The following is a 27,721-nucleotide window of genomic DNA, read 5'->3' on the forward strand; positions in this document are numbered from 1 at the left end:
GGGCAGCGGCATCACCTGCCGGCCAACGGGGGCGCCGCTGCCAGGGTGGGATCGATGCTGCCGGAGCCATGGGGTGAAGGGTGGGAGCTGCATTGCAGAGCCCGATGGGCACACGGCCCCCAGTGTTTGCCCCTCACGGCAGGGGCATGGGTGGGGCTGCTCCCAGGGGAGGGGGTGCTGGGGGGAGAGAACGGGAGCAGAAGGGGTCAAGAGCAACACCTGGCAGGGGGGAGCCCCACCCCCTGACTCCTGTCATCCCACACACCTACCCCATCACTCACACCGTCATTCCTCCCTCATCACCCACATCCCCTCCAGCCCTCACCCCCTACCCACTTCCCCCATCTACCTGCCATCCCCACCAACCCTCACCTCTACCCCCTGCCAGCTTCACCCCCACCCAAACTGAGTTTTTGGGACTGACAAGATGGAATCAGTCCTAGCCCTGAGAAAGTAAAAGCAATTTGAGAATTGAACGTACCAGAACTGAGAGGTATAGTAGGGATGGTAAACTACCGTGGTCGAGACCTACGAGACCTTCCTACAGAAAACGAATTCAGGATCCAGATCATATGTGATCGAGACCGACAGTGGAGAGTTCAGCAGCACTCATCAGCATTGACAGTTTGCGCCTCAGAGAGAGCCATCAACAGCGCAAACGCTGCAGCTGGCAGATGCAGAACAAGGATTCCAACCAATCAGCGCCAGCCAGGGCCACTCTAGGCGGTCGCCTAGGGCGGCAGGGTTTGCGGGGCGGCCTCGGCGGAAATTCGGCCGCGGGGGGGGTGTGTGTGTGTGTGTCCTTCTGCTCCGGGTCTTCGGTGGAAATTCGGCGGCGGGTCCTTCACTCGCTCTGGAACCCGCTGCCAAAGTGCCCCGAAGACGCGGAGTGGAAGGATCCCCCGTCGCCGAATGCTCAGAGGAGGGAGCTGCCTAGGGCGGCAAAAACCCTGGCGCCGCTTCTGGAGCCAGTCGTAACTACCGGCCAGCAGCCAGATGACCCGTTCTGTAATTAGGAAACCAGCACGATTCAGAGACACTCAACAGCCTGATCCGTACTGAACTTCAAAGGGAGCGTGGCAGGGTAACTGTGGTAAATGGTGGGACTGTAGAACTGAAAATGGGGAGAGATAATGGAAGGTTAAACTGTCTGATACTGTTCAGCCACTAGGTAGCGCTATGTGTACAACCCTGTATTGAAACAGGCCTCCTGGGGGAATCTGAGCCCCGCTGGGGTGAGCAGCTCTGAGGCCGGGCCAGCTCTGGACTCTGGTACCAAGGAACATGACACGCTCGTGCTGCCCTCGAGAGGCTCAGGGGCGGGGGCAGGACGTGCTCCCCGTTAGCCCAGAGGCAGAGGTGATGGAACCAGAGGCCAAGGCCCACGTTCCAGTCCCTCCTTCCCAAGCAGACGTGGAGCTGAAGGAACTCGGAGGCAGGAAGGGGTTAAATTATTTTTATTGCACGTCTTCGACATAGGAGGTGCCTGCTTTTGGGGGCTCCTCTGCCCCTCCACCTCCAGCCCAGGGCAGTGACCAGACCCCCTGGACCCTCCCCTCTGCCCAGAACAGTGACCAGATCCCTGCCCCTCCACCCCCACCCAGGGCAGTGTTGCCCCAGCAAACACCCCCCCAGCACCAGTGTAGTGCGGGGGCTGGGGATCTGCTCGCAGCCGTGGGGAGCCCTTACGCACCAGGCCTGGGGGGAGGGTGACCACCTTTTCAAAAGGCAAAAGTGGGACACATGCAGGAGCCCCGCCCCCTTCTTTGGCTCCGCCCCCTGCTCTTCTTCTCCCCCCTCAAGGCCCTGCCCCCGGCCAGGCCAGAAGCCAGAGCCAGGGAGCCCCAGAGCCTCCACCTGCCTTGAGTGGGGGGCTGGGGTGCTTGAGAGCATCTTGTGCCCCTGCCCCCCAGAGTGTGCCACCCAGGGCATGTGCAGGGTCTGGGGCTCCCCACAGGGGCCCGGGCTCCTTGGGTGGCTCTTTACTATGGCCCAGCTCCAGCTTCCAGCCTGGCCAGTGGCGAGACCTCGGGGGGGGGGGGGGGAGGATCAGGGCGGGGCCTTGTGGCAATGGGGGGCTAAGGCTTACCTCCGCCCCCCGCCACCGGGAAGAGGCTGGCACTGCCCGAGCCGGTCCCGGAATCATTCAGTCCCGGACTGGGGCTTGAACTCTGCATTTCGGGACTGTCCTGCCTGATTCGGGACGGGTGGTCACCCTACCTGCGGGTGCCTTTCATCCTCACACCAGGGGCCCCCCCACACTCCCTCCCTCTTTCTCTGGCCAAGGGCTGCTGGCTACACAGAGCCCGGCTGGGACCCACCAGAGCTTGGCTCCTTTCTCTCCCCCATACGCCCATCCAGGGTCTCTGTGTCTTATCAAGTCACCCCCCCTCCCCACATGGTAATCAGCAGGGGCCCACTGGGGTCAGGCCTGCTCCGCCTACCTCCCTGCCTAGCTACCAGGGCAGGGGTAGGGGGTCTCGTCCCCTCGTCCCGGCAGGGTTAGTGCCTACGTGTTAGATCTACACAGGGCAGCGCGTGCTGCTGATGCCCCCTTCCCCCCCCCCAATTCTGCTCTAAGGTTTGCGGTGGTGCCAGGCGGCCTCGGCGGAGCAGCGACGTGGAGAGAGGCTCCGCCTGGCTAGCCCAGCTCAGTAATACGTCTCCTTCTCCACCCAGCCTGGGGAAGGAAGGGAGAGAAGCTTGTCAGTGCCAGCAAACAGGGAAGCAGGCGGAGACGGAGCCCCTGGCTCCAGGGGGTGCACCTGGCTGGGGGTGGCGGTGCCAGGGCAGGGTGAGAGGTCCAGCGGGTCAGACATGGGCCTGGTCTGCGGGGGACATGACGTCCATTCCCTGCTTGGCACAGGAGCGTCTCTGCCAGGGGGCAGCTCACGGGCCCTGATCCAACCCCAGGGCAGCAGGGCCTGTTGCCTTCCCCTCCCAGGCACCAGGTCGAACCCTGGCCCAGGGCAGCAGGAATGGAGGGAGCTGGGGAGCCCTGTGGCAGAGTGGGAGTGGGGGGTGGGTGGGAGCGGGTGGCACTGCGCGGGGGATGGGGGTGTGGACAGGAGGGAGGGGGGCCTGCGCGGGCAGGAGCTCACCGCCAGGGTAGCGCCGCAGGATCAGCTTCCGCACTTCATCGTACACGAAGATCAGCAGGCTGTAGGGGAAGGCGCAGAACCACCAGGTGACCCTGTGGGGAGCAGGGGGAGTGTTAGGGGCTGTGCCGTGGGGGGACCTGGGCAGGGAGCAGTAGGGACTGCACTGCTGGGGGTGTAGAACTGATGAATGAAATTGTTTTCAGTTGTTCTCTTTATTAATATAACTTCATAAGTAAAGTTTTATGAATGAAACAACATTCATTCAAAAAACCGGTTACCCCAATAACTGGCTAATTAACAATTAAGATGCTTGTTAAGAGCCACAGTTGTTAAGCCTGCTGCCTTTGTAAGTTTCACTATCAATCCAATTCCTGCTTAAATCACTGAGACGTGCTCTGTTTCAGTATCAGCAGCAAAGAGTCTTGTGGCACCTTATAGACTAACAGACGTTTTGGAGCATGAGCTTTCGTGGGCGAATACCCACTTCGTCGGCTGCATGTTTCAGTATCGTAACTTCTGTTCACCATTCATTACACTTGCCTACATTGTAACTTCTGTTCACTGTTTGCCATACTGTAATTCAAACCCCAGTTTAAAACGCTCACTCCATTTTGGAAAAGCTTCCTCCAACCTTCATTTTTGCAAACCCTGCGATAATCTCATTAGTTTAGGTTAAATGTGTGAATAAGGTATGTATGAATGATGGAATCAACCTCCAGCACCAGCCTGTCCTGATGAAATGGAGTTCAAACACCAATGGCTGAAGATGCAGACAAGAGCCCTAACAAAGTCAGAGGAGTCCACCCTAAGATCAAAGCCAGGTCCCTGGTTGAAAGTCACCTCTGCAATTGACAGGTGATCAGTCACCAAACCCAGAGGCAGCGTGACACAGCAAGACCTATAGACTCTGGATTCAAACTAAAGCCTACAAAAAGGATGGGTGAGATGGGAGACTTTGGAGGGTAACATTCTGCTGCCAACATGGAAGGGCATCGGTGCATGCCCAACAGAGACCCAGCTCGTCCTTGTGCCCGGCTTTCCTGGCCAGTTCGCTGCCACAAGCTACGAACCCAAGCCGCGAACTCAAGCTACATTCAGGACTGGTAACTATCAAGCAGCTGCAGAACGTCTGATGGGTGTGTGTGTGTGTGAATGTGTGTGTGTGTATAGGTATTGGGTATAATGTGTGTGTATAAGGATTAAGATATTAGTTTTTGGTCATAAATCAAATTGTTATCATAATAAATGTGGCATCTTTGTTGCTGGGGGAGTGGGGGAAAGCACCAGGGACCATGCAGCAGGGGGGAACCTGAGTAGGGCGAGCGCTAGGGACTGTGCCACTGGGGGGATCCCGCCGGGGGGAGCCCTAGGGACTGTGCTACCCAGGGGACCCTGCTTGGGGGAGCGCTAGGGACTGCGCCACTGGGGGGATTCTGTTGGGGGGAGTCCTAGGGATTGCGCCACTGGGGGGACTCTGTAGCGTGGGGGGGGAGCACTGGGGACTACGCTGCTGGGGAGACCCTGTGGGGGTGGGGGCTGGATTGCGCCACTCGGTGCCTGTGCTGGGGAAAGGGAGCCAGGCCAAGGCACGTGAGGGGGGCAGCAGCTCCCTGCTGTCTGTGCCCTTCAGGGCCCTGCCCCATGGCCACGTGTCACTCACTTGAGCGGGTACATCCGCAGCGCCACCCCCATGCCGGGGCAGTAGGACAGGAAGGCGGCCAAGGCCGTCTCTTCGAGGAGACCGAAAATCAGAATTTTGTTCCTGGAGAGAAGAAGAACACAACACAGGAAATGGGGGCTCGGGGGTGGCAGCAACCTGATACCCCCTGCCCCGAGCCTCCCCTCCCCCTGGCCCCAGAGGACTGTGTCAGCCCGCGGAGAGGTGCGAGGAGTCCCAGGGACAGAGGGCTATGGGTGGAGGATTAAGGGGTGGGGGGCGTTCAGTGTGTGCTGAAGGGGGCTGGGCAAAGCCAGCTGGGATCCAGAATTTGCCCACCCAGGAGGCATGAGCAGAACCACTGGTTTACGGCTCATCTGAGCGATGGACAGGCCAGCAGCACAGCGCCCCCTAGTGCCACACTGGGACCAGCACTACCTGCAAGCCCTTCTGAGCCCCCCACCTCCACTCTCTGCAACACACCTCCGCCTGGGGCACTGGGCCCAGCACTGGCTCAGATGGGAGAGCCCCCCTTCCTGAGCTTCCCACCCCACCCCCTGCAGCACTGCACCCCCTCCCCCCAGCACTGCCCCGGGGCACTGGCATCAGCACTGGCTTGGTGGGGACAGCCCCCCGCTGAGCCTCCCACTCCACTTCCTGCAGCACAGCTCCCCCTGGGACACTGAGGCCCCCACCCTGTGGTATGGCCAAGCCTCCCCTCCCCTGTCACCCCAGAAGTCCCGCAGGTCCTGTGTGAGCAGGGGGGTGCAGGACCGGGGGGGTGGGCTGGGACTCACTTCATGCCCTGCTGGAAGACGGAGTTCCTGCGGGTCTTGCAGATGATAAGGTCGGCCCACTGCACCACCACGATGCTGGCGAAGAAGGCCGTGTGGCACGTGAACTCCACCACCTTGCGCTGCTCGTAGGTCTGCGGGGACAGGAACGGGACACGGGGCACGAGGGAGGGCAGCTGGCTCCAGGCCGGCTCCCTCGGGCAGCAAGACACCCCCCCCCACCACACAGGCCGCCCCAGTCCCTGTCCCCCGGCTGCGAGGGGGGCTGATGGGAGCTCTGTGAATGCTGAAGCGGGAGAAGTGGGGGGCCCCGCCTGCCCGCCGCCCCCGGCTCCCTGGGGCCGTACTCACCCACTCCTGCCCGTAGCTGTCCTCCAGGTCGTTTTTGGAGCGGTCGTCCCAGTCCAGGCGGATGCCCAGCAGGGTGGACGGCAGGAACCCGTTCTCCGCCAAGATCACAAAGTAGGTGAAAAACCCGCCCAGGGCCTGGATCATACCTGGGGGGGATGGTGGGGTAGGGGGGAAAAGGCCACAGAGAGAGAGAGGAGCAGAGACCCATAAATGCTCCTTCCTTCCTGGTTGTCCAGTACCAGCCCGAACTGCGAAGGAACCAGTGGCTCTCCACGGACCCGCCCAGCACCCTGGCCTCTCGGCACGGCCCGTCGGCGCTGCCTGCCGGCTCACTCCCAACCAGGGCGTGGCTCAGCTGACGGGCCAGAGCCCTGCGCAGGCTGGGTCGGCTGCAAGGGCAAAGCCCTTGCCCCCAGGAGCCTCCTGTGCTGCAGATGGTTACCACTGCAGAGCTGTGTGTCTCACCTGGATGGTGCCACCTCCAGCAGCACAGCGCCTCCTGCTGCCATGCTGGGACACTGGTCAGTGCCAACTGCTGCTGCCCCCGCTGCAGCACAGCGCCCCCTGCTGCCACGCTGGGACACTGGTCAGTGCCAACCACCTCTGTGCCCCGCTGCACAGCGCCCCCTGCTGCCACGCTGGGACACTGGTCAGTGCCAACTGCTGCTGCCCCTGCTGCAGCACAGCGCCCCCTGCTGCCAAGCTGGGACACTGGTCAGTGCCAACCACCTCTGTGCCCCGCTGCACAGCGCCCCCTGCTGCCACGCTGGGACACTGGTCAGTGCCAACCACCTCTGCGCCCCGCTGCACAGCGCCCCCTGCTGCCACGCTGGGACACTGGTCAGTAGCAACCACTGCTGCCCCCGCTGCAGCACAGCGCCCCCTGCTGCCACGCTGGGACACTGGTCAGTGCCAACCACCTCTGCGCCCCACTGCACAGTGCCCCCTGCTGCCACGCTGGGACACTGGTCAGTGCCAACCACCTCTGCACCCCGCAGCACAGCGCCCCCTGCTGCCACACTGGGACACTGGTCAGTGCCAACCATTGCTGCCCCTGCTGCAGCACAGCGCCCCCTGCTGCCACGCTGGGACACTGGTCAGTGCCAACCACCTCTGCGCCCCGCTGCACAGCGCCCCCTGCTGCCACGCTGGGACACTGGTCAGTGCCAACCACCTCTGCGCCCCGCTGCACAGTGCCCCCTGCTGCCATGCTGGGACACTGGTCAGTGCCAACCGCTGCTGCCCCTGCTGCAGCACAATGCTCCCTGCTGCCACGCTGGGACACTGGTCAGTGCCAACCGCTGCTGCCCCTGCTGCAGCACAATGCTCCCTGCTGCCACGCTGGGGTACTGGTCAGTGCCAACCCACATTGTTCCCTGCAGCACAGCGTCCCCTGGTACCATGCTGGGGTATTAGCCAGTGCCAACCCACGCTGCTCCCTGCAGCACAGGATCCCCTTCTGCGACACTGGGGTACTTGTCAGTGCCAACCCCCTGTGCCCCCTGTAGCCCTGCGCCCCCTGCTGCCAGGCTGGGTACTGCCACTGCTCCCCGGAACACAGCGCCCCCTGCTGCCACGCAGGGATACCAGGTTCAGCACTAACTCGGGGGAGAGCACCCTCTATTGAACCACCAGCAAGGCTCCTGCAGCCCCTGGGCTGGGGGTCTCAGTCCAGGGCTGCAGCCGCAGGGTGAGCAGACAGTGCCCACAGCTCCACGCACCGATCTGCCCGTAGGCCATGCTGATGAGTCGCTCATTCACCAGCTTGTCCGTCTTGGGGTTCCGCGGCTGCCTCTTCATGATGTCGCTTTCTGCGGCTTCATAGGCCAGGGAGATAGCGGGGACCTGGTGGGCAGGAGGGGCCGGCAGTGAATGGGGCTGGGGTCCAGGGACTCCTACTCAACCCAGCTAGGAACCCCCTTCCGCCCGTGGCATCTCGAGGGAGGGACTCAGGGCTCAGATCCAGGCCTAAGCTCCTTGTTGGGCTCCAGGCTCCAGCTCTCAGGGGATGGAGAACCCTCAGTGGGCCCATCCCCCGGGGCGGGATCGTCTGGTGCCACAGCGAGGGCATCTCCAGTCCGGAGTGAACTGCCCATAACGATGCGCCCAGGGAGGAAACGAGTCCATGGCCCCAGAGACTGTGCGGCTTGGAAAGGTCACCCGAGAGTCAGCCGCAGTCCTCCTGGGCTCACTGCAACCCCCTTGTCCTCTGGCACCTGGCCCCCCTCTGCTCTCCCTGCTTGGGGTCTGCAGGGTCTCCATCCTTCCAGCCCGCACTGACCTGCCTGTCCGTCCCTCCCTCCCCCCTTCCGTCTATCCACTGACCTGCCTGTCCATCCCTCCAGCCCCCACCGACCTGCCTGTCCATCCCTCCAGCCCCCACCGACCTGCCTGTCCATCCCTCCAGCCCCCACTGAACTGCCTGTCCTTCCCTCCAACCCCCACCGACCTGCCTGTCCTTCCCTCCAACCCCCACCAACCTGCCTGTCCATCCCTCCAGCCCCCACCGACCTGCCTGTCCATCCCTCCAGCCCCCACCGACCTGCCTGTCCATCCCTCCAACCCCCACCGACCTGCCTGTCCATCCCTCCAGCCCCCACCGACCTGCCTGTCCATCCCTCCAGCCCCCACCGACCTGCCTGTCCTTCCCTCCAACCCCCACCGACCTGCCTGTCCTTCCCTCCAACCCCCACCGACCTGCCTGTCCATCCCTCCAGCCCCCACCGACCTGCCTGTCCTTCCCTCCAGCCCCCACCGACCTGCCTGTCCTTCCCTCCAACCCCCACCGACCTGCCTGTCCTTCCCTCCAGCCCCCACCGACCTGCCTGTCCTTCCCTCCAACCCCCACCGACCTGCCTGTCCTTCCCTCCAGCCCCCACCGACCTGCCTGTCCATCCCTCCAGCCCCCACTGACCTGCCTGTCCATCCCTCCAGCCCCCAGTGACCTGCCTGTCCTTCCCTCCATCCCCCACCGACCTGCCTGTCCTTCCCTCCAACCCCCACCGACCTGCCTGTCCTTCCCTCCAGCCCCCACCGACCTGCCTGTCCTTCCCTCCAACCCCCACCGACCTGCCTGTCCATCCCTCCAGCCCCCACCGACCTGCCTGTCCTTCCCTCCAACCCCCACCGACCTGCCTGTCCTTCCCTCCAACCCCCACCGACCTGCCTGTCCTTCCCTCCAGCCCCCACCGACCTGCCTGTCCTTCCCTCCAGCCCCCACTGACCTGCCTGTCCTTCCCTCCAGCTCCCACCGACCTGCCTGTCCTTCCCTCCAGCCCCCACTGACCTGCCTGTCCATCCCTCCAGCCCCCACCGACCTGCCTGTCCTTCCCTCCAGCCCCCACTGACCTGCCTGTCCTTCCCTCCAGCCCCCACTGACCTGCCTGTCCATCCCTCCAACCCCCACCGACCTGCCTGTCCTTCCCTCCAACCCCCACTGACCTGCCTGTCCTTCCCTCCAGCCCCCAGTGACCTGCCTGTCCTTCCCTCCAGCCCCCACCGACCTGCCTGTCCTTCCCTCCACCCCCCACCGACCTGCCTGTCCTTCCCTCCAACCCCCACCGACCTGCCTGTCCTTCCCTCCAGCCCCCACCGACCTGCCTGACCTTCCCTCCAGCCCCCACCGACCTGCCTGTCCTTCCCTCCAACCCCCACCGACCTGCCTGTCCTTCCCTCCAACCCCCACCGACCTGCCTGTCCTTCCCTCCAGCTCCCACTGACCTGCCTGTCCTTCCCTCCAGCCCCCACTGACCTGCCTGTCCTTCCCTCCAGCCCCCACCGACCTGCCTGTCCATCCCTCCAGCCCCCACCGACCTGCCTGTCCTTCCCTCCAACCCCCACCGACCTGCCTGTCCTTCCCTCCAGCCCCCACTGACCTGCCTGTCCTTCCCTCCAGCCCCCACTGACCTGCCTGTCCTTCCCTCCAACCCCCACCGACCTGCCTGTCCTTCCCTCCAACCCCCACCGACCTGCCTGTCCTTCCCTCCAGCTCCCACTGACCTGCCTGTCCTTCCCTCCAGCTCCCACTGACCTGCCTGTCCTTCCCTCCAGCCCCCACCGACCTGCCTGTCCTTCCCTCCAACCCCCACTGACCTGCCTGTCCGTCCCTCCAGCCCCCACCGACCTGCCTGTCCTTCCCTCCAGCCCCCACTGACCTGCCTGTCCTTCCCTCCAACCCCCACCGACCTGCCTGTCCTTCCCTCCAGCCCCCACTGACCTGCCTGTCCTTCCCTCCAACCCCCACTGACCGGCTTGTCCATCCCTCCAGCCCCCACTGACCTGCCTGTCCATCCCTCCAGCCCCCACCGACCTGCCTGTCCATCCCTCCAACCCCCACTGACCTGCCTGTCCTTCCCTCCAGCCCCCACTGACCTGCCTGTCCATCCCTCCCTCCCCCCTTCCGTCTATCCACTGACCTGCCTGTCCTTCCCTCCAGCCCCCACTGACCTGCCTGTCCATCCCTCCCTCCCCCCTTCCGTCTATCCACTGACCTGCCTGTCCTTCCCTCCAGCCCCCACCGACCTGCCTGTCCTTCCCTCCAGCCCCCACTGACCTGCCTGTCCATCCCTCCAACCCCACTGACCTGCCTGTCCATCCCTCCAACCCCCATTGACCTGCCTGTCCTTCCCTCCAGCCCCCACTGACCTGCCTGTCCATCCCTCCAACCCCCATTGACCTGCCTGTCCTTCCCTCCAGCCCCCACTGACCTGCCTGTCCATCCCTCCGGCCCCACTGACCTGCCTGTCCTTCCCTCCAGTCCCCACTGACCTGCCTGTCCATCCCTCCGACCCCACTGACCTGCCTGTCCTTCCCTCCAGCCCCCACTGACCTGCCTGTCCATCCCTCCGGCCCCACTGACCTGCCTGTCCTTCCCTCCAGCCCCCACTGACCTGCCTGTCCATCCCTCCAACCCCCACTGACCTGCCTGTCCATCCCTCCGGCCCCACTGACCTGCCTGTCCATCCCTCCAACCCCCACTGACCTGCCTGTCCTTCCCTCCAGCCCCCACTGACCTGCCTGTCCATCCCTCCAACCCCCACCGACCTGCCTGTCCTTCCCTCCAACCCCCACCGACCTGCCTGTCCTTCCCTCCAACCCCCACCGACCTGCCTGTCCTTCCCTCCAGCCCCCACTGACCTGCCTGTCCTTCCCTCCAACCCCCACTGACCGGCTTGTCCATCCCTCCAGCCCCCACTGACCTGCCTGTCCATCCCTCCAGCCCCCACTGACCTGCCTGTCCTTCCCTCCAGCCCCCATTGACCTGCCTGTCCTTCCCTCCAGCCCCCACTGACCTGCCTGTCCTTCCCTCCAGCCCCCACCGACCTGCCTGTCCTTCCCTCCAGCCCCCACCGACCTGCCTGTCCATCCCTCCAACCCCCACCGACCTGCCTGTCCTTCCCTCCAACCCCCACTGACCTGCCTGTCCTTCCCTCCAGCCCCCACTGACCTGCCTGTCCTTCCCTCCAGCCCCCACTGACCTGCCTGTCCTTCCCTCCAGCCCCCACTGACCTGCCTGTCCTTCCCTCCAGCCCCCACTGACCTGCCTGTCCATCCCTCCGGCCCCACTGACCTGCCTGTCCTTCCCTCCAGCCCCCACTGACCTGCCTGTCCATCCCTCCGGCCCCACTGACCTGCCTGTCCTTCCCTCCAGCCCCCACTGACCTGCCTGTCCTTCCCTCCAACCCCCCCTGACCTGCCTGTCCATCCCTCCATCCCCAACTGACCTGCCTGTCCATCCCTCCGGCCCCACTGACCTGCCTGTCCTTCCCTCCAGCCCCCACTGACCTGCCTGTCCATCCCTCCAGCCCCCACTGACCTGCCTGTCCTTCCCTCCAGCCCCCACTGACCTGCCTGTCCTTCCCTCCAACCCCCACTGACCTGCCTGTCCATCCCTCCAGCCCCCACTGACCTGCCTGTCCTTCCCTCCAACCCCCACCGACCTGCCTGTCCATCCCTCCAGCCCCCACTGACCTGCCTGTCCATCCCTCCAGCCCCCACTGACCTGCCTGTCCTTCCCTCCAACCCCCACCGACCTGCCTGTCCTTCCCTCCAACCCCCACTGACCTGCCTGTCCTTCCCTCCAACCCCCACTGACCTGCCTGTCCTTCCCTCCAACCCCCACTGACCTGCCTGTCCTTCCCTCCAACCCCCACTGACCTGCCTGTCCTTCCCTCCAACCCCCACTGACCTGCCTGTCCTTCCCTCCAACCCCCACTGACCTGCCTGTCCATCCCTCCAACCCCCACTGACCTGCCTGTCCATCCCTCCGGCCCCACTGACCTGCCTGTCCTTCCCTCCAGCCCCCACTGACCTGCCTGTCCATCCCTCCAGCCCCCACTGACCTGCCTGTCCTTCCCTCCAGCCCCCACCAACCTGCCTGTCCATCCCTCCAGCCCCCACTGACCTGCCTGTCTGTCCCTCCCTCCCCCCTTCCATCTATCCACTGACCTGCCTGTCCTTCCCTCCATCCATCCGCCCACAGACCTGCCTGTCCCTCTCTCTCTCCACCCATTGACTGACTTGCCCATCCACCCACACATCCGTCTAGCGTGTGGGTTATTCAGCTTGGGTTGCCCCCACTGAGATAGGCTGAGACAGGGGGGAGGGGTACGATTTTGCCCAGCAGAGCCAGCTGTCCATCCCTCCAGCCCCCACTGACCTGCCTGTCCTGGGGGCGGGGGTGGAGGTCGGGGGGAAGGGCTGTGCTGGGGGCTGGGGGCCTTTCATGCCATGACGCGGAGCACAAACCGTAGTGCAGCCAGTCTGGGATTGGTGCTACCAGCTCAATCCACTCTCTTCCCGCCATGGCAGCCCGGGGCTGGGGCCTGGGACGCAGGGAACGGGGCCGGCCGGAGCCCAGGGAGGGCAGAGCCCATCACGCCACGCAAACCAAGCCAGGCTTGAATCCGCACTGCTTCCATCCCCGTGCCAGGAGGAGAAGGGGCCGTTGGCCTCACTGCCTGCAGGGCCCAATCCCCTGACCCGGCCCCTTGGGTCTCCAGCGGCCCTGGCAGCCTGCTGCACCCAGTTCGCCCCGGCACCCTTGAGCCATGGGCAAGAGAAGGGGCATCCTCAGGGCTCAGCTGGGGCCAAGGCTAAGGGCACTGTTCCCCTCCCCCATCCCGCTCTCATTCACCCCTCCCCCACTTCCAATATCATCCCCCCTCCCTCCCATCACACCCTGCTCCCTTCCCCGCCCCCCCCACACACCATGTCGGTGCCCAGGTCGATGCAGAGGATGGTGACGGTGCCCAGGGGCAGCGGGATATTGATGATGATGAAGAGCAGGAAGGGGGTGATCTCGGGGATGTTGCTGGTCAGCGTGTAGGCGATGGATTTCTTGAGGTTATCAAAGATCAGGCGGCCTGGCAGGAGCAAGCACAGGGAGAAGGAGAGGGGCGGGGCAGAGGGGGGCTGGGCAGAGGACGAAGACGGCGGGGGGGGGGGGGGGTCAGAGGGGGTGGGGAGGGCCGTGTTGCTGCCTCTGGCAAGGCCTGGCACAATCAGGGCAGCGAGAACATCAGCTTCCTCCACTCTCAGCCTGCCGGGTGCCAGTCTGGCCCAGAGACAGCGACACCGGGCCAGGCTCCAAGCCCAGCAGCACCAGCACATGGCTCGCTCCAGCCAGCTTGGGGAGCTTTGGGCACCCATCAGGGCTCTGTTGTTGGAGGACTGCCCCATGGCAAGGCAGCAGGGGGCTGATCTGGGGCGGGGACTGGGCTGGGCGAACCAGTGCCAGGTCCACCTCCTCGGGTGCCCTGGATCCCGGTGCCTGCCTGGTGCTTCGCTGATGTTCAGCTCACAAATTGGCTGGGTTTGAGGGAGAGGGATGCCGGGAGGGAGGGCGCTGCCCGCCTCCCTGCCCCCACACCAGCCCGGGCACCCACCTTCCTCCACCCCCGTCACGATGGAGGCGAAGTTGTCGTCCAGCAGGATCATGTCGGCCGCCTGCTTGGAGACGTCGGAGCCGGCGATGCCCATGGCGATGCCAATGTCGGCCTTCTTCAGGGCGGGCGAGTCGTTCACGCCGTCCCCTGTCACGGCCACGATGGCCCCCTAAGGAGGGAGAGGCAGGATTGGCACCCGGAGGGGGCAGTGCCAGCCCTCCAGCTGGGGGCTGGGCAGGGTGGGAGACCCCCAAGGGGAAGGCGCTGGGGGCGGGGTGACTAAGCAAGAGGCACTGGCTCCACTGCACAACCGTGCTGTAGGGGGCGCGGGGGGACAGAAGGAGACGTACACCCCCAATCCTGACCAGGTCCCTCCTGCCCAGATAGCACTGATGTTTGGGCCAAACATGGCCCAGCTCACTGCATTCACCCTGGGACTGTCACAAGCTTGGCTTGTTTAGCCTAACCAAAAGAAGGCAGAGGGGGGATATGATTGCTCTTTATAAATATATCAGAGGGATAAATATTAGGGAGGGAGAGGAATTATTTAAGCTCAGTACCAGTGTGGACACAAGAACAAATGGATATAAACCAGACACTAGGAAGTTTAGACTTGAAATTAGACGAAGGTTTCTAACCATTAGAGGAGTGAGGCTCTGGAACAGCCTTCCAAGGGGAGTGGTGGGGGCAAAAGACATATCTGGCTTTAAGACTAAGCTTGATAAGTTTATGGAGGGGATGGTATGATGGGATAGCCTCATTTTGGCAATTAATTTGGCAATAGATCTTTGATTATCAGCAGGTAAGTATGCCCAATGGTCTGTGATGGGATGTTAGCTGGGGTGGGATCTGAGTTACTACAGAGAATTCTTTCCTGGGTGCTGGCGGGTGAGTCTTGCCCACATGCTCAGGGTTTAGCTGATCGCCATATTTGGGGTCGGGAAGGAATTTTCCTCCAGGGCAGATTGGCAGAGGCCCTGGAGGTTTTTCGCCTTCCTCTGCAGCATGGGGCACGGGTCACTTGCTGGAGGATTCTCTGCAGCTTGAGGTCTTCAAACCACGATTTGAGAACTTCGATAACTCAGACATAGGTTAGGGGTTTGTTACAGGAGTGGGTGGGTGAGATTCTGGGGCCTGCGTTGTGCAGGAGGTCAGACTAGATGATCATAATGGTCCCTTCTGACCTTGAAGTCTATGAGTCTGAGTCACCCGTTTCCTGCCACACATCGCAGGGCTTGGGGCTGGGCAGGGGGGGCCCCGGCCAAGAGATGGAGCTGGTGAGTGAGTCCTTGAGCCACGGGGGGCTGCATGGATTGGGAGTGAAAGAAAGGCTGGAGGGAACAGGACTCCTGGGTTCTACTCCCAGCTCCAGGATGGGATTGGCAGGTATTGGTCACAGCAGGGAGGCCTAGGTGTCAGGACTCCTGGGTTCTATTTCTTACTCCAGATGGGGAGTGGGGTCTAGAGGTTACAGCAGTGGGGGGCTGAGAGCCAGGGCTCCTGGGTTCTAGTCCAGGCGTGGCTGGGGAGTACAGTTTAGTGGATCGAGCAGGGCGGTTGGGAGGCAGGACTCCTGGGTTCTATCCCCAGCTTTGGGAGTATGGTGGGGTCTAGTGGCTACAGTAATTATTCCGCATTTATGTCCTTGGGGCTCTGCGCTAGGGGAGGGGGTGACCCCAGTGGGCCTGGCTCTGAGCTCGCCGGCCAGGAGCTGGACCGCACGGTGGCCATCGGGAGGAGAGTGGAGCTGCCCAGATGGCACCGAGCATTGGCGCCCGCTGGGCACGGCTCAACCCACGGACACACGAGTGCTGTGGTATCCATGGCAATTCCCCTGGGGGTCACTAACCCAGAGTGGCCAGCTCTATCAGAAGCAGGGCAGGGGGGCAGGTTTCGGAAGGGCACGGACTTCTCCCCGCCTGGCTGCACTGGCCAGCCAGCCGTTCAGAGCGACCCAGGCTGAGAGCTGTCCCCAGGGACGTGCGGCCTGGAGGGCACTGGCCTAGGCCTCTCCAGTGGGGCAGTTAGGGGCAGGTGTGTGGGTCAGGCTGACCAGCAGGGGGCAGGCTGGGTGCTCAGGGATCCCCCCCCCAGGGCGCAAGTTCTCACCTGCCTCTGGCAGCCCTCCACGATGATGAGCTTCTGCTGGGGGGAAGTGCGGGCAAAGACAATCTCCGTGTGGTTCTTGAGGATCTCGTCCAGCTGCTCCGGAGTCATGTCCTTGAGGTCAGAGCCGTGCACCACACAGGCCTTGGCTTCCCTGCGGGGCGAGAGCAGCGTCAGGGCTGGCCAGCTCCCCACAGCCCGGCCGGGGGGGCCCTAGGAGCCAGGGCCAGCCTACCTGGGGTTGACCTGGCTAACAGGGATGTTGAGCCGGGCCGCGATGTCCTCCACTGTCTCGTTGCCCTCGGAGATGATGCCCACGCCCTTGGCGATGGCCTTGGCGGTGATGGGGTGGTCGCCGGTCACCATGATCACCTGGGGGTGGAGCCAGGCAGCAGTCAGGGCATGGACACTGATGGGCAGGGCCCAGTGCCCTGGCAATGGGGCTGGGAGCCAGGACTCCTGGGTTCTGTTCCCAGCTCTGGGAGGAGTAGGGACTAGTGGTTAGAGCAGGGCAGCTGGGAGCCAGGACTCCTGGGTTCTGTTCCCAGCTCTGGGAGAGAAGCGAGGTCTAGTTTTTAGACTGGGGATGGTGGCTGGAAGTCAGGACTCTTAAACACAGCGGGGAGTGGGGTCTAGTGGTTTAAGCCAGCACTAGGGAGGAGTGGTTAGAGCAGAGTGTCTGGGAGTCAGGACTCCTAGATGCAGTGGGGAGTGTGGTCTAGTGGTTAAAGCAGGAGCCAGGACTCCTGGGTTCTGCTCTTGATAATGCAGTGTCTGAGCCAATGCATCATGCCTGCTGGGTTTCACCCAGGGTCCCTGGCTTTGTATCCAGCGCGGCAGCAAGCAGAGCTGTCTGTCTGCACGGCCCCACCTATGCTCCGTCCCCAGCCTGGAGCATGGGGTCGCCTGACCGGATGGTGAGATCTCTGCCTAATGGCCTTACCTTAATCCCTGCACTCCGGCACTTGCCCACCGCATCTGGCACAGCCGCCCGGGGCGGGTCGATCATGGACATGAGCCCCACGAAGCACAGGCCGGTGGTGGGGAAGTTGATCTCGTCCACGTCAAACTTGAACCCCCGGGGAAACTTGTCTTGGGGCAGGTGGAGGTGGCAGAAGCCTGGGAGAGCCGAGAGCGCCAGCGTGAGCCGCAGCCAGACACCCCCGCACCGTGCACAATCATCCCTGCCCTGTTGGTACTCACAACCCCCCGCGCGCGCGTGCGCGCGCACACACACACACACACGGTGTTTCATTCATAGTCTCCCCCCATGGGCCCCCCCCCGGCCCTTCCCTCCCAGCACCCGGGCGCCCTCACCCAGCACTCGCTCCCCCAGCCCGCCCAGCTCGAGGTAGGCGTTCTGGAAAGCGTCTCTCATCTCCTCGTCCAGGGGCAGCTCCTGGCCCTGCGCCAGGATGGTGGAGCAACGGTCGAGGATGCGCTCCGGCGCGCCTTTCATCACCAGCAAGTAGCCCTCGGGATTGTCCTCACGCTCGTGGATGGACAGCTGGAACACAGGGGGAAGCCGACTAGGGGGAGCCATGCTGGGAGGACGGGACTCGCCTCCCTCCAGTGCTGCACCCCAAGTCGCCTGCCTCTCCCCCTATGGCCACCCCAGGACCTTTCCCTCTGTCTCTCTAGGCCTTCCCATCCTTTTGCCCCCAACTCACCTGCTCTCCTCCCCATCCCATGCCAGTGCCTCTCCTCCCCGCCCTCTGCCCTGGGCTGCTCTCCCTGCACACGCAGCCTGAGCAGGCCTGGGGCTCCCTGGCTCCCTCCAGCTCCTCCTGGCGCTGTGTCTGGGGGCTCAGCAGGCTGCAGCTGGGAGCTGGTCGCTGGCCAGAGCGCAGCCTCCTGTCTATGCCCAACTATTATCCATGGGGACTGAATCTGCTGAATGAATATTGGCAACAGCCAAGATCAGCCGGCTCAGCTGGGGACTGTGGATGCTGGGGGCCAAGTGGCCAGCACCCCACTGCACAGCTGGGGGCTGAGGATGCTGTGGGGCTGGGAGCTGAGTGGCCAGCGCCCCACTGAGCAGCTGGGGGCTGAGGATGCTGTGGGGCTGGGAGCTGAGTGGCCAGCGCCCCACTGAGCAGCTGGGGGATGAGGATGCTGTGGGGCTGCTGGGAGCCGAGTGGCCAGTGCCCCACTGAGCAGCTGGGGGCTGAAGATGCTGTGGGGCTGCTGGGAGCTGAGTGGCCAGCGCCCCACTGCATGGCTGCCCCCAAGGGGCACAACTTTCCCGTAGGCCCATTGCATTCCCACACTTATCCCCAATGCCATCGCCAAGCCACAGCCCGATTCCCTCTCCGTCGCACACTGACCCCCCAGCCCCACGTCTGTTCCTGAGCTGTGCCCATATCAACCCAGCTTGTGCCCCTCTGCGCCCCGGGCCCATGCTCCAGCCCCAGCCCCAGCCCACCTGGTACTTGTTGGTGGAGTTGAAGGGAATCTCTGTCACTTTGGGGTTCTTGTCCCGCATCTTCTTGACGGAGCCGCAGGAGAGCTGGATGCACTTGAGCAGGGCCGACTCGGAGGCGTCGCCCGCTGTGTCCCGCTGCCGAGGGGAGAGGAGCCGTCACTGCGGGGCAAGGGCAGCCCACAGGGGGCACTGCTGGGCAGACTGGTGGGGTGAAGGGATGAGAGGTGCGTCTGGGGAGGGCGGTCATGACCGTGGCCAATGGATGGGGTGGGGTAGTGGAGCCCTGGCCAATAGGAGGGAAGGTGCGGCTGGGGTCATGGCCAATAGGAGGGGAGGCAGGGGGAGGCCGTGCCCAATAGAATAGGAGGGATGGCAGAGGCCAATGGATGTGGAAGTGGGGCAAGGCTATGGCCAATGTGTGAGGAGGTTGGGTGGGGCCATGGCCAATGGGAGGGGAGGCATGGGTGTGGCCAATGGATGGTGTGGGGAAGGGGCACCGGCCAATGGGAGGGGAGGCCTGGCTGTGGCCAGTGGCTGCAGTGGCAGGGCGAGGTTATGGCCAATGGGTCAGGAGGCAAGGTGGGGCCACAATCAGTGTGAGGCAGGGGAGGTGTGGCTGGGGTAGTGGGTCCCTGGCCAATGGGAGGGGAGGTGTGGCTGGGTGATGGCCAATGGGGGCGAGTGCAGCTGTGTGGCCAAGGTCAATGGGAGGGGAGGTGTAACATGTCCCCCCCATAACAAAGTTCGGGGACATCTGATCTAAAATATGGGGTGCTGGACACTGCAGGTAACCTGTGGGCCCAGTGCTCTGATCCAGGAGCCAGGGACACTGGTTTACATGGGTCTGATCCAACACAGCAGGGGGATAAAGGACTAGCTGCCTTCATGGCTCTGATGCTGGGAGGCAGAGTCAGGGGCATGGGGGGACACAGGCCACAGCTCTGTCCTACTGAGGCAGAGAAGGGGTTATTGGCTCGCTGGGCATTGCTCTGATCTGACGGGGCTGGCGGACGGGCTATGGGGCTCGCTGGGCATTGCTCTGATCTGGCGGGGCTGGCGGATGGGCTATGGGGCTCGCTGGCATTGCTCTGATCTGACGGGGCTGGCAGACGGGCTGTGGGGCTCGCTGGGCATTGCTCTGATCTGGCGGGGCTGGCGGACAGGCTATGGGGCTCGCTGGGCATTGCTCTGATCTGGCGGGGCTGGCGGACGGGCTATGGGGCTCACTGGGCATTGCTCTGATCTGGCGGACGGGCTGTGGGGCTCGCTGGGCATTGCTCTGATCTGGCGGGGCTGGCAGACGGGCTGTGGGGCTCGCTGGGCATTGCTCTGATCTGGTGGGGCTGGCGGACGGGCTGTGGGGCTCGCTGGGCATTGCTCTGATCTGGCGGGGCTGGAGACGGGCTATGGGGCTTGCTGGGCATTGCTCTGATCTGGTGGGGCTGGCGGACGGGCTGTGGGGCTCGCTGGGCATTGCTCTGATCTGGCGGGGCTGGAGACGGGCTATGGGGCTCACTGGCATTGCTCTGATCTGGCGGGGCTGGCGGATGGGCTATGGGGCTCGCTGGGCATTGCTCTGATCTGGCGGGGCTGGAGACGGGATATGGGGCGCGCTGGGCATTGCTCTGATCTGGCGGGGCTGGCGGACGGGCTATGGGGCTCACTGGCATTGCGCTGATCTGGCGGGGCTGGCGGACGGGCTATGGGGCTCACTGGCATTGCTCTGATCTGGCGGGGCTGGCGGACGGGCTATGGGGCTCGCTGGGCATTGCTCTGATCTGACGGGGCTGGCGGACGGGCTATGGGGCTCGCTGGGCATTGCTCTGATCTGGCGGGGCTGGAGACAGGCTATGGGGCTCGCTGGCATTGCGCTGATCTGGCGGGGCTGGCGGACGGGCTATGGGGCTCACTGGCATTGCGCTGATCTGGCGGGGCTGGCGGACGGGCTATGGGGCTCGCTGGGCATTGCTCTGATCTGGCGGGGCTGGCGGACGGGCTATGGGGCTCACTGGGCATTGCTCTGATCTGGCGGACGGGCTGTGGGGCTCGCTGGGCATTGCTCTGATCTGGCGGGGCTGGCAGACGGGCTGTGGGGCTCGCTGGGCATTGCTCTGATCTGGCGGGGCTGGCGGACGGGCTATGGGGCTCGCTGGGCATTGCTCTGATCTGGCGGGGCTGGCAGACGGGCTGTGGGGCTCGCTGGGCATTGCTCTGATCTGGCGGGGCTGGCGGACGGGCTATGGGGCTCACTGGCATTGCTCTGATCTGGTGGAGCTGGCGGATGGGCTATGGGGCTCGCTGGGCATGCTCTGATCTGGCGGGGCTGGCAGACAGGCTATGGGGCTCGCTGGGCATTGCTCTGATCTGGCGGGGCTGGCGGATGGGCTATGGGGCTCGCTGGGCATTGCTCTGACCTGGCGGGGCTGGCGGACGGGCTATGGGGCTCACTGGGCATTGCTCTGATCTGGCGGACGGGCTATGGGGCTCGCTGGGCATTGCTCTGATCTGGCGGACGGGCTATGGGGCTCGCTGGGCATTGCTCTGATCTGGCGGACAGGCTATGGGGCTCGCTGGGCATTGCTCTGATCTGGCGGGGCTGGCAGACGGGCTGTGGGGCTCGCTGGGCATTGCTCTGATCTGGCGGGGCTGGCGGACGGGCTATGGGGCTCGCTGGGCATTGCTCTGATCTGGCGGGGCTGGCAGACGGGCTGTGGGGCTCGCTGGGCATTGCTCTGATCTGGCGGGGCTGGCAGACGGGCTGTGGGGCTCGCTGGGCATTGCTCTGATCTGGCGGGGCTGGCGGACGGGCTATGGGGCTCACTGGCATTGCTCTGATCTGGTGGAGCTGGCGGATGGGCTATGGGGCTCGCTGGGCATGCTCTGATCTGGCGGGGCTGGCAGACAGGCTATGGGGCTCGCTGGGCATTGCTCTGATCTGGCGGGGCTGGCGGATGGGCTATGGGGCTCGCTGGGCATTGCTCTGACCTGGCGGGGCTGGCGGACGGGCTATGGGGCTCACTGGGCATTGCTCTGATCTGGCGGACGGGCTATGGGGCTCGCTGGGCATTGCTCTGATCTGGCGGACGGGCTATGGGGCTCGCTGGGCATTGCTCTGATCTGGCGGACAGGCTATGGGGCTTGCTGGGCATTGCTCTGATCTGGCGGAGCTGGCGGATGGGCTATGGGGCTCGCTGGCATTGCTCTGACCTGGCGGGGCTGGCAGACGGGCTGTGGGGCTCGCTGGGCATTGCTCTGATCTGGCGGGGCTGGCAGACGGGCTGTGGGGCTCGCTGGGCATTGCTCTGATCTGGCGGGGCTGGCGGACGGGCTATGGGGCTCGCTGGGCATTGCTCTGAGGCTGACAATCCTGCTGAGGCAGGGAACAACCCAGCCACGTACTATGGGTCAGACTGAACAGCCCCTGGCTCTGGGATCCGGCCCTAGGAAAGCACACTCCCATGGGCTGCCCTCTCCCCAGGGGGTGCTGCACAGGTCTGAGACCCGCTCCCTGGCGGGGGTCCGGGCGGGACAGAGCTCTGGCAGTGTGGCAGAGGCTGGGGGCCGTCCAGGCCCCCTGGGCAGTCTGAGCCCAGCTGGCTGTGGCTGTGGGAAGCCATGATCCCATCTCAGTGCAGCTCCTCACGGGCCCCCTCCTCCATCTCACGTGGTGTCCCAGGCTGGGATCAGAGCAGCGTGAAGGACGGGGGAGACAGGGGGAGACCTGCAGAGCCCATATCCCCTGGGGAGTCTGGTGCGCTCAGCGCTGGGGCCCATCTCATTTCGGGGAGCCGTGCAGGGAGCCCAGGAGTGAGGGGTGGGGTCCAGGAACCCAGCTTGCCTTGGAGATGGAGACGTTCTCTTGGCCTGCCTTGAAGACGGCTCGATTGCACAGGCCGGCGATGCGGGCCAGGGCTGCCCAGGTGGGCGAGCGCTTATCGAAGGTTGCACCTGGCAGGAGACACACCAGTCAGCCACATGACCCCACCCAGACCCCCAGCCACAGGACTGGAGCTGTGAGCCGCGCCCCACTGCCTAGCTGCGGCATTGTCATGTACAGTGCCCCCTGCTGGCAGAGGCTGGGACTGGAGTACCCTGGAATTCCCCCCATAGCCAGTGCTCCTGCCCCACCTCCTACAGCGCCCCTTGCTGGCTGAGGCTGGGACTCGAGTAGCCAGGAACTCCCCCCATAGCCAGTACTCCTTCCCTGCCCCACTACAGCACCCCCTTCTGGCAGAGGCTGGAACTGGAGTAGCCAGGAACTCCCCACACAGCCAGTGCTCCTGCCCCGCCCCCTACAGCACCCCCTGCCAGGAGAGGCCAAGATGGAGTAGCCAGGATCTTTCCTACAATCTCTAATCCAGCAGAGCCTGCTCTTGGGAGGTGCCCAGGTCTCCAAACCAGGGCCTCCCAAAGTCAGGTCCCATGGGATCGAACCGAGACTGAGGCAAACAAGGGAAAGAAGAGCCAGGAATTCGGGAGAGGAACATGGAACACGGGTGCTGTGTGCGAGGGCTTGCCACATCCACCCTGCAGGCACTGCCATGCTACCCTCTGCCCAGGGCACACTCTGGGGCTCAGCATAGCTGACCCTGCAGTGCTACAGGTTCCCCCCTGTACCCCCACCTCAGCCCTGCCCTGAAGCAGCACCAGGGGTTAGACAGACGCAGGTGGGGGGAGGCAAGGACGGCTGGAGCAGGGAGATACACAAGATGATGAGTTAGGGGTGCAGGTAGCCGGAGTGGAGGTGGTGTCAGGGGGCACCGATGGAGTGGCGGCAGGCACATGGGAGGCATGGCATGTGGGTGGTGATGACAGGGGGCAAGGGCACAGGCGAGGGGGATAGCGGGGGAGGGTGCAGGCAGTGGTGGTAGTGGGGGGCATGAGTAGAGGTGGGGGTGACGGCACACAATGGCGGCTGGTATGTGAGAGCACGGGTGGAGTTGGCAATGGGCTTTAGTAGAGATGGGGGTGATGGCACACGCAGTGGGGGAGTGTGACAAAGTGGGAATATTTTGTAGTATTTGTATGAGTCCTGTTTCTGCCTCAGTTTCCCCTACATGCTGCATTGTTACCCAGTGTGTGGAGAACGACAGGTTTGATCACAGGGCAGGCTAAGGTTATGTCTACACTACACACCTTACAGCTGCACCACTGTCAGGTCTCCCGTGTAGCCGCTCTGTGCCGATGGGAGAGAGCTCTCCTGCCGGCATGATTAAACCACCCGCAACGAGCGGCAGTAGCTATGGCTGTCCACACCGGTGCTTTCGTCAGTGAATCTCACGTTGGTCAGTGGTGTGGTTTTTTCACACCCTGGCTGACAAAAGTTTTACCAGCAAAAGTGCTGACGTAAACCTAGGCTTAGGTGGGGGAGATAGTGGCAGGGGTGTGGGCGGAGGTGTGTGGGGGGGGTGGCAGTCCCAGGGGTGTGGGCAGTGGTGGCAGTCCCAGGGGTGTGGGCAGCGGTGGTAGTGGCAGGCAGAAGGACACAGTGGTGTCAGGGGGCGGTGTGAGTGGCAGGGGTGTGGGCAGGGATGCCAGGGTGGTGACGGCACTGGTGGAGGGGAATGGGGTGGTGGAGTGGCGATGGCACAGATGGCGGGGGCACAGGCAGCGGAGGTCGGGGGAAAAGGCGGCAGGTAGCAGTGACGGCCTCTCACCAGACTGGTCCTCGGTGGTGTCAGCCTCGTGGATCTGGTTGTCGAACCACATGTGGGCGACCGTCATGCGGTTCTGGGTCAGGGTGCCCGTCTTGTCGGAGCAGATGGTGGAGGTGGAGCCCAGCGTCTCCACTGCCTCCAGGTTCTTCACCAGGCAGTTCTTGCGCGCCATGCGCTTGGCGGTGAGGGTCAGACACACCTGCGGGGCGGAGGGGCGAGGGTCAGAGCAGGCATGGGGGGAGCAGGATTTGCACCCGGCACTGCCAGTGTGGTCAGATCGCCCTGCGCTGGCTGTGCCGGGGGCCTGGCCAGAAACCCAGCCCCACCCTGGGGCAGCGCAGGAGCGGAACCTGTTACCGTGACGGTTGCCAGGAGCCCCTCCGGGACGTTGGCGACGATGATGCCGATGAGGAAGATGACGGCCTCCAGCCAGGTGTAGCCGAGGATGAGGGAGAGGATGAAGAAGGAGAGCCCCAGGAAGACGGCCACCCCGGTGATGAGCTGGATGAAGTGCTCGATCTCCATGGCGATGGGGGTGCGGCCCACCTCCAGCCCCGAAGCCAGCGAGGCGATGCGGCCCATCACTGTGCGGTCCCCGGTCGAGATGACGATACCCCGGGCAGTGCCTAGTGCCATGGGGGGGGGGGGGAGGGGAGACAGGTATTTCAATACTTCTGGGGGGAAGACTGGAGCTGGGGTGAGGGGGCGGGGGCTGGGAGGGGCCTCAGGAGCAGCTCTGGTAAAGGATGGATTGCGGGACCCCAACAATGTAGCAGCTGCCCCGTGCACCACTTGTTTGGGCCCTGGGTGTCCTCTCAGCCCTGGACCAGGAGCCTGTGTCGAACCCTGCCCGGTGGCTATTCTGTGCAATGAGCTTGTGGGGGTCTCAGCCCAGCCCAGGCTGGCCCCTGGTTGGCAGCATCAGGACTGGATGAGGCCCCTCACGGTTTGCAGGCAAGCGCACGCCACCCATTGGGTGGGTGATGGGCCTGGCGGGGGTTGAGGCCTGGCTCGTCTCTGGGGTTAGGCCCTTGTCTGAGCAGCGGACCCCTCCAGCCTCAGGGCTCTCCGTTCAGCACAGCATCCCTCTGGCGTCTCTCAGCACAGCAGTCTGTGTGCCAGGGCCAGGCCTTCCTGGCATTGCGGCCCGGTCGCCTGCCCGGGCACCCTCACTGGCACTGCCTCTGCAGTTCTGGGGTTAGGCTGCCTGGGGGTAATAACCCTTCTCATTTCAACTCCCCTTTGCTCAGTCCCCCCCCTGCCCCCGCACACTGATTTCAGGGCTCCATAACCGCCCCAGGCTCAGTGCCGGGGCGCACGTGGGACAGCCCTGCAGATCCAGGGACGGGCCCTAAATTGAGCGGACCGGCGGCCCCCTCCCCCCTTCACCTTCCACACAGTTGGTGGAGAAGAAGCAGATGTTGCGGGTCTCCAGGGGGTTCTCGTGGGTGAACTCGGGGGAGCGGGTCTGCGGCTCCGACTCGCCCGTCAGGGAGGAGTTATCTACCTGCCGAGGCAACGGGAGGCCGGTCAGGAGCCTCGGGACCCAAGAGAGACAGAGATGGGAGGAACAGACAGACAGCACGGGGGCAATCTGCCTCAGTCATTATCCATCCCCTGCCCCTGGCACTGGCATCAGCCCATAAGCCCCGATTCTGCCCTTATGCACAGATGGACAAATCCCCCTGCTCTTGGGGCTCCCATGTCCCACCCCTCGAGTGCCCCCCATCCTCAGTACTAGTTCACATGGGGCCCATTGCACAGAGCATGGGCTGCTGGCAGGCTCCCTTATCCCACGCAGCTCACTGCGGGCGCCTGGCAGCTGCACTGCTGGGGGAGGGGCGGGGGGAGCACGTGGACACTCGAGTTTAGGGATGGAAGGGGGGAGGGGTTCAGCAGCTGGTGGGGGGACGGTTGGATCCGGGGTGCTTATCATCGCGGGCAGGGGAGGGGTTAGGACCCGCATCAGAGAGGGCTGGGGGGTTTCCGAGGGCTCCAGGGATTGGGCTGGCAGTGGGGGATTCAGGGGTGCTGCAGCCAGGCATACAGCGACAGCCCAGCTTCCACGTTCACCCCATCCCTGCAGGGGAGCCCTGGGTTTACACGGGATCTGGAGATTCGGCCTGGCTGAGACCCTGCGACCTCCCCCGAGTCTGTCCTGACACAGCCTGCTGCCGTGCGGATCGGACAGGAGCCAGGGCCCGCCTACATGCCCCCCAATATGGGGATCCCTACAGAGTCCAAGGGGTGGGCCACAGCGGCCCTTCCAAGGAGGAAGGCACCAATATCCCCCTATATGGCCCTGTGGGTAGATCTCATAGGGCCACGAGAGCAGCAAGGCCTCATGAGCCTTTTTGTGTAAGATGGACAAAGCAGGGTCCATCTGTCCGTACGGCCAAACAGAGCAGCACTGGCTGCCCTATGGCGGCCATGCCTCCCTCTCCTGTAGCCCATGGAGCCCCCACGCCAGCCCGGGGCCCAGCCCCGCCATCCTCACCTTGCAGCCATGGGAGGAGATGATGCGCAGATCGGCAGGGACCCGGTCTCCTCCCTTCACCTCCACCAGGTCTCCCACCACCACGTTCTCGGCGTTGATCTGGATCTTCTCGCCCTCCCGGATCACCAGGGCTTGCTGCCCAACGCAACCAGAAGGAGAGGTAAAGGCAAGAGCACTGCGCCCGGCTCCCGCACCCCTGGAGCCCCCTGTGACGCCCCAGCCTGCTGCGCACCCTGACCCCCATCTGCCCTGATGGGTCCCAGCCCCTCGTGGGGGAGCCCTGCAGAACGGCCCTGCCAGTGGAAGCTGTGAGCAAAGCTGCAAGTGCATGTGGTTTACCTTGCGCCAGCGTGTCCTGAGCCCACCCCCACCCTTACCCAGGGCTTGGCCTGCTGCTGGGCTCGGGTGAAACTCCCAGTGGAGTTCTGGACTCTCACAGTGTGTGGGGGTCACAGCTGCACCCCCTCTTCCAGCCAACAGAGGGAAGTGCCGCCCACCCACCACTGCAGCTGCTTCTCTGTCCCCGCTACCCCTAGCGCTCAGCAATCAGCTCCGTTTAGATCTTCTCTCTCCGGGCTGGGAATGCCTGCCCCCGGCCCGTGGGCTCTCCTGCCGCCGACCAGGCAAGGCATGGCACAGGCCTGATTCTGATCTCTCTCCACCTCAGTGGGGTGACTCCCGATTTCTACCAGCGGGAGAGCGGGATCCCAGCCCATCAAGGCAGCATTTCAGAGACTGGCTGGAAGGAGGAAGCATGGAGGCCTCAGAGATTGGGACAAAATCAAAAGCTAAGCACGGTTGCGTCCAAACTCAGAAATGCCCCCCTGGCTGCGCTGCCAGCTCAGGGAGGAGGTGGATCCCCCAGACGGGCTCAGGGATCCCCAGAGAGCCTCCAGCTCTATGTTCTCTTCTCCCCTCGCTCAGCGATGGCCTGGGATATTTCGGCAACAACGGCTCTTGCAACGCCATGCCCATGCCCCTGGAATCTGGGAACTCTGGGTCTAAAGACATCAGCTGCTACTGAGCTAAAAGGCCATTTCCCCATGGCTGTCGTGGGCTCATCAACTCCTATTTGTGGCCCGGCCGCCACTAGAGGGAGCTCTGGAACCACACTGACTGGCTTACCCGCCGCAAGGGACCAGCCGAGATCTTAATGCCCTGAAACTGGATTTGGACCCACGTTTCCCAAATGGACCAAAATCCCAGATCCTGCCCTAAGCCTTTACAGGTGTCCCCAACCCAGATTC

The 27,721-nt window shown here is 63.8% G+C and overlaps 1 protein-coding gene across 2 annotated transcripts in view; it reads right to left on the reverse strand.

The window, feature by feature from the left end:
• Window positions 1-1,577: 1,577 nt before the first annotated feature.
• The window catches only part of LOC123351536 (sodium/potassium-transporting ATPase subunit alpha-2), a 40,606-nt gene continuing 14,462 nt past the window's right edge, over window positions 1,578-27,721 (reverse strand). Inside the window, exons 6-23 of one of the 2 annotated variants that reach the window (XM_044990929.1) lie at window positions 26,475-26,609; window positions 25,367-25,484; window positions 24,335-24,603; window positions 23,978-24,176; window positions 22,159-22,268; window positions 18,321-18,455; window positions 17,213-17,402; window positions 16,839-17,014; window positions 16,131-16,267; window positions 15,899-16,049; window positions 13,790-13,958; window positions 13,113-13,267; window positions 7,625-7,748; window positions 5,904-6,049; window positions 5,556-5,686; window positions 4,762-4,863; window positions 3,102-3,193; window positions 1,578-2,680 (exon numbers count right to left, since the gene is read on the reverse strand). In XM_044990929.1, coding sequence (XP_044846864.1) covers window positions 2,652-2,680; window positions 3,102-3,193; window positions 4,762-4,863; window positions 5,556-5,686; window positions 5,904-6,049; window positions 7,625-7,748; window positions 13,113-13,267; window positions 13,790-13,958; window positions 15,899-16,049; window positions 16,131-16,267; window positions 16,839-17,014; window positions 17,213-17,402; window positions 18,321-18,455; window positions 22,159-22,268; window positions 23,978-24,176; window positions 24,335-24,603; window positions 25,367-25,484; window positions 26,475-26,609 — 2,568 coding nt within the window. In that variant the 3' untranslated portion in view covers window positions 1,578-2,651. Of the gene's footprint in view, window positions 2,681-3,101; window positions 3,194-4,761; window positions 4,864-5,555; window positions 5,687-5,903; window positions 6,050-7,624; window positions 7,749-13,112; window positions 13,268-13,789; window positions 13,959-15,898; window positions 16,050-16,130; window positions 16,268-16,838; window positions 17,015-17,212; window positions 17,403-18,320; window positions 18,456-22,158; window positions 22,269-23,977; window positions 24,177-24,334; window positions 24,604-25,366; window positions 25,485-26,474; window positions 26,610-27,721 lie in introns of those variants that run through there. The other variant, XM_044990930.1, reaches the window with a different exon arrangement.

Source organism: Mauremys mutica, chromosome 17 (assembly GCF_020497125.1).
Source record: "Mauremys mutica isolate MM-2020 ecotype Southern chromosome 17, ASM2049712v1, whole genome shotgun sequence".
In the NCBI taxonomy this organism is placed as follows: Eukaryota; Metazoa; Chordata; order Testudines; family Geoemydidae; genus Mauremys; species Mauremys mutica.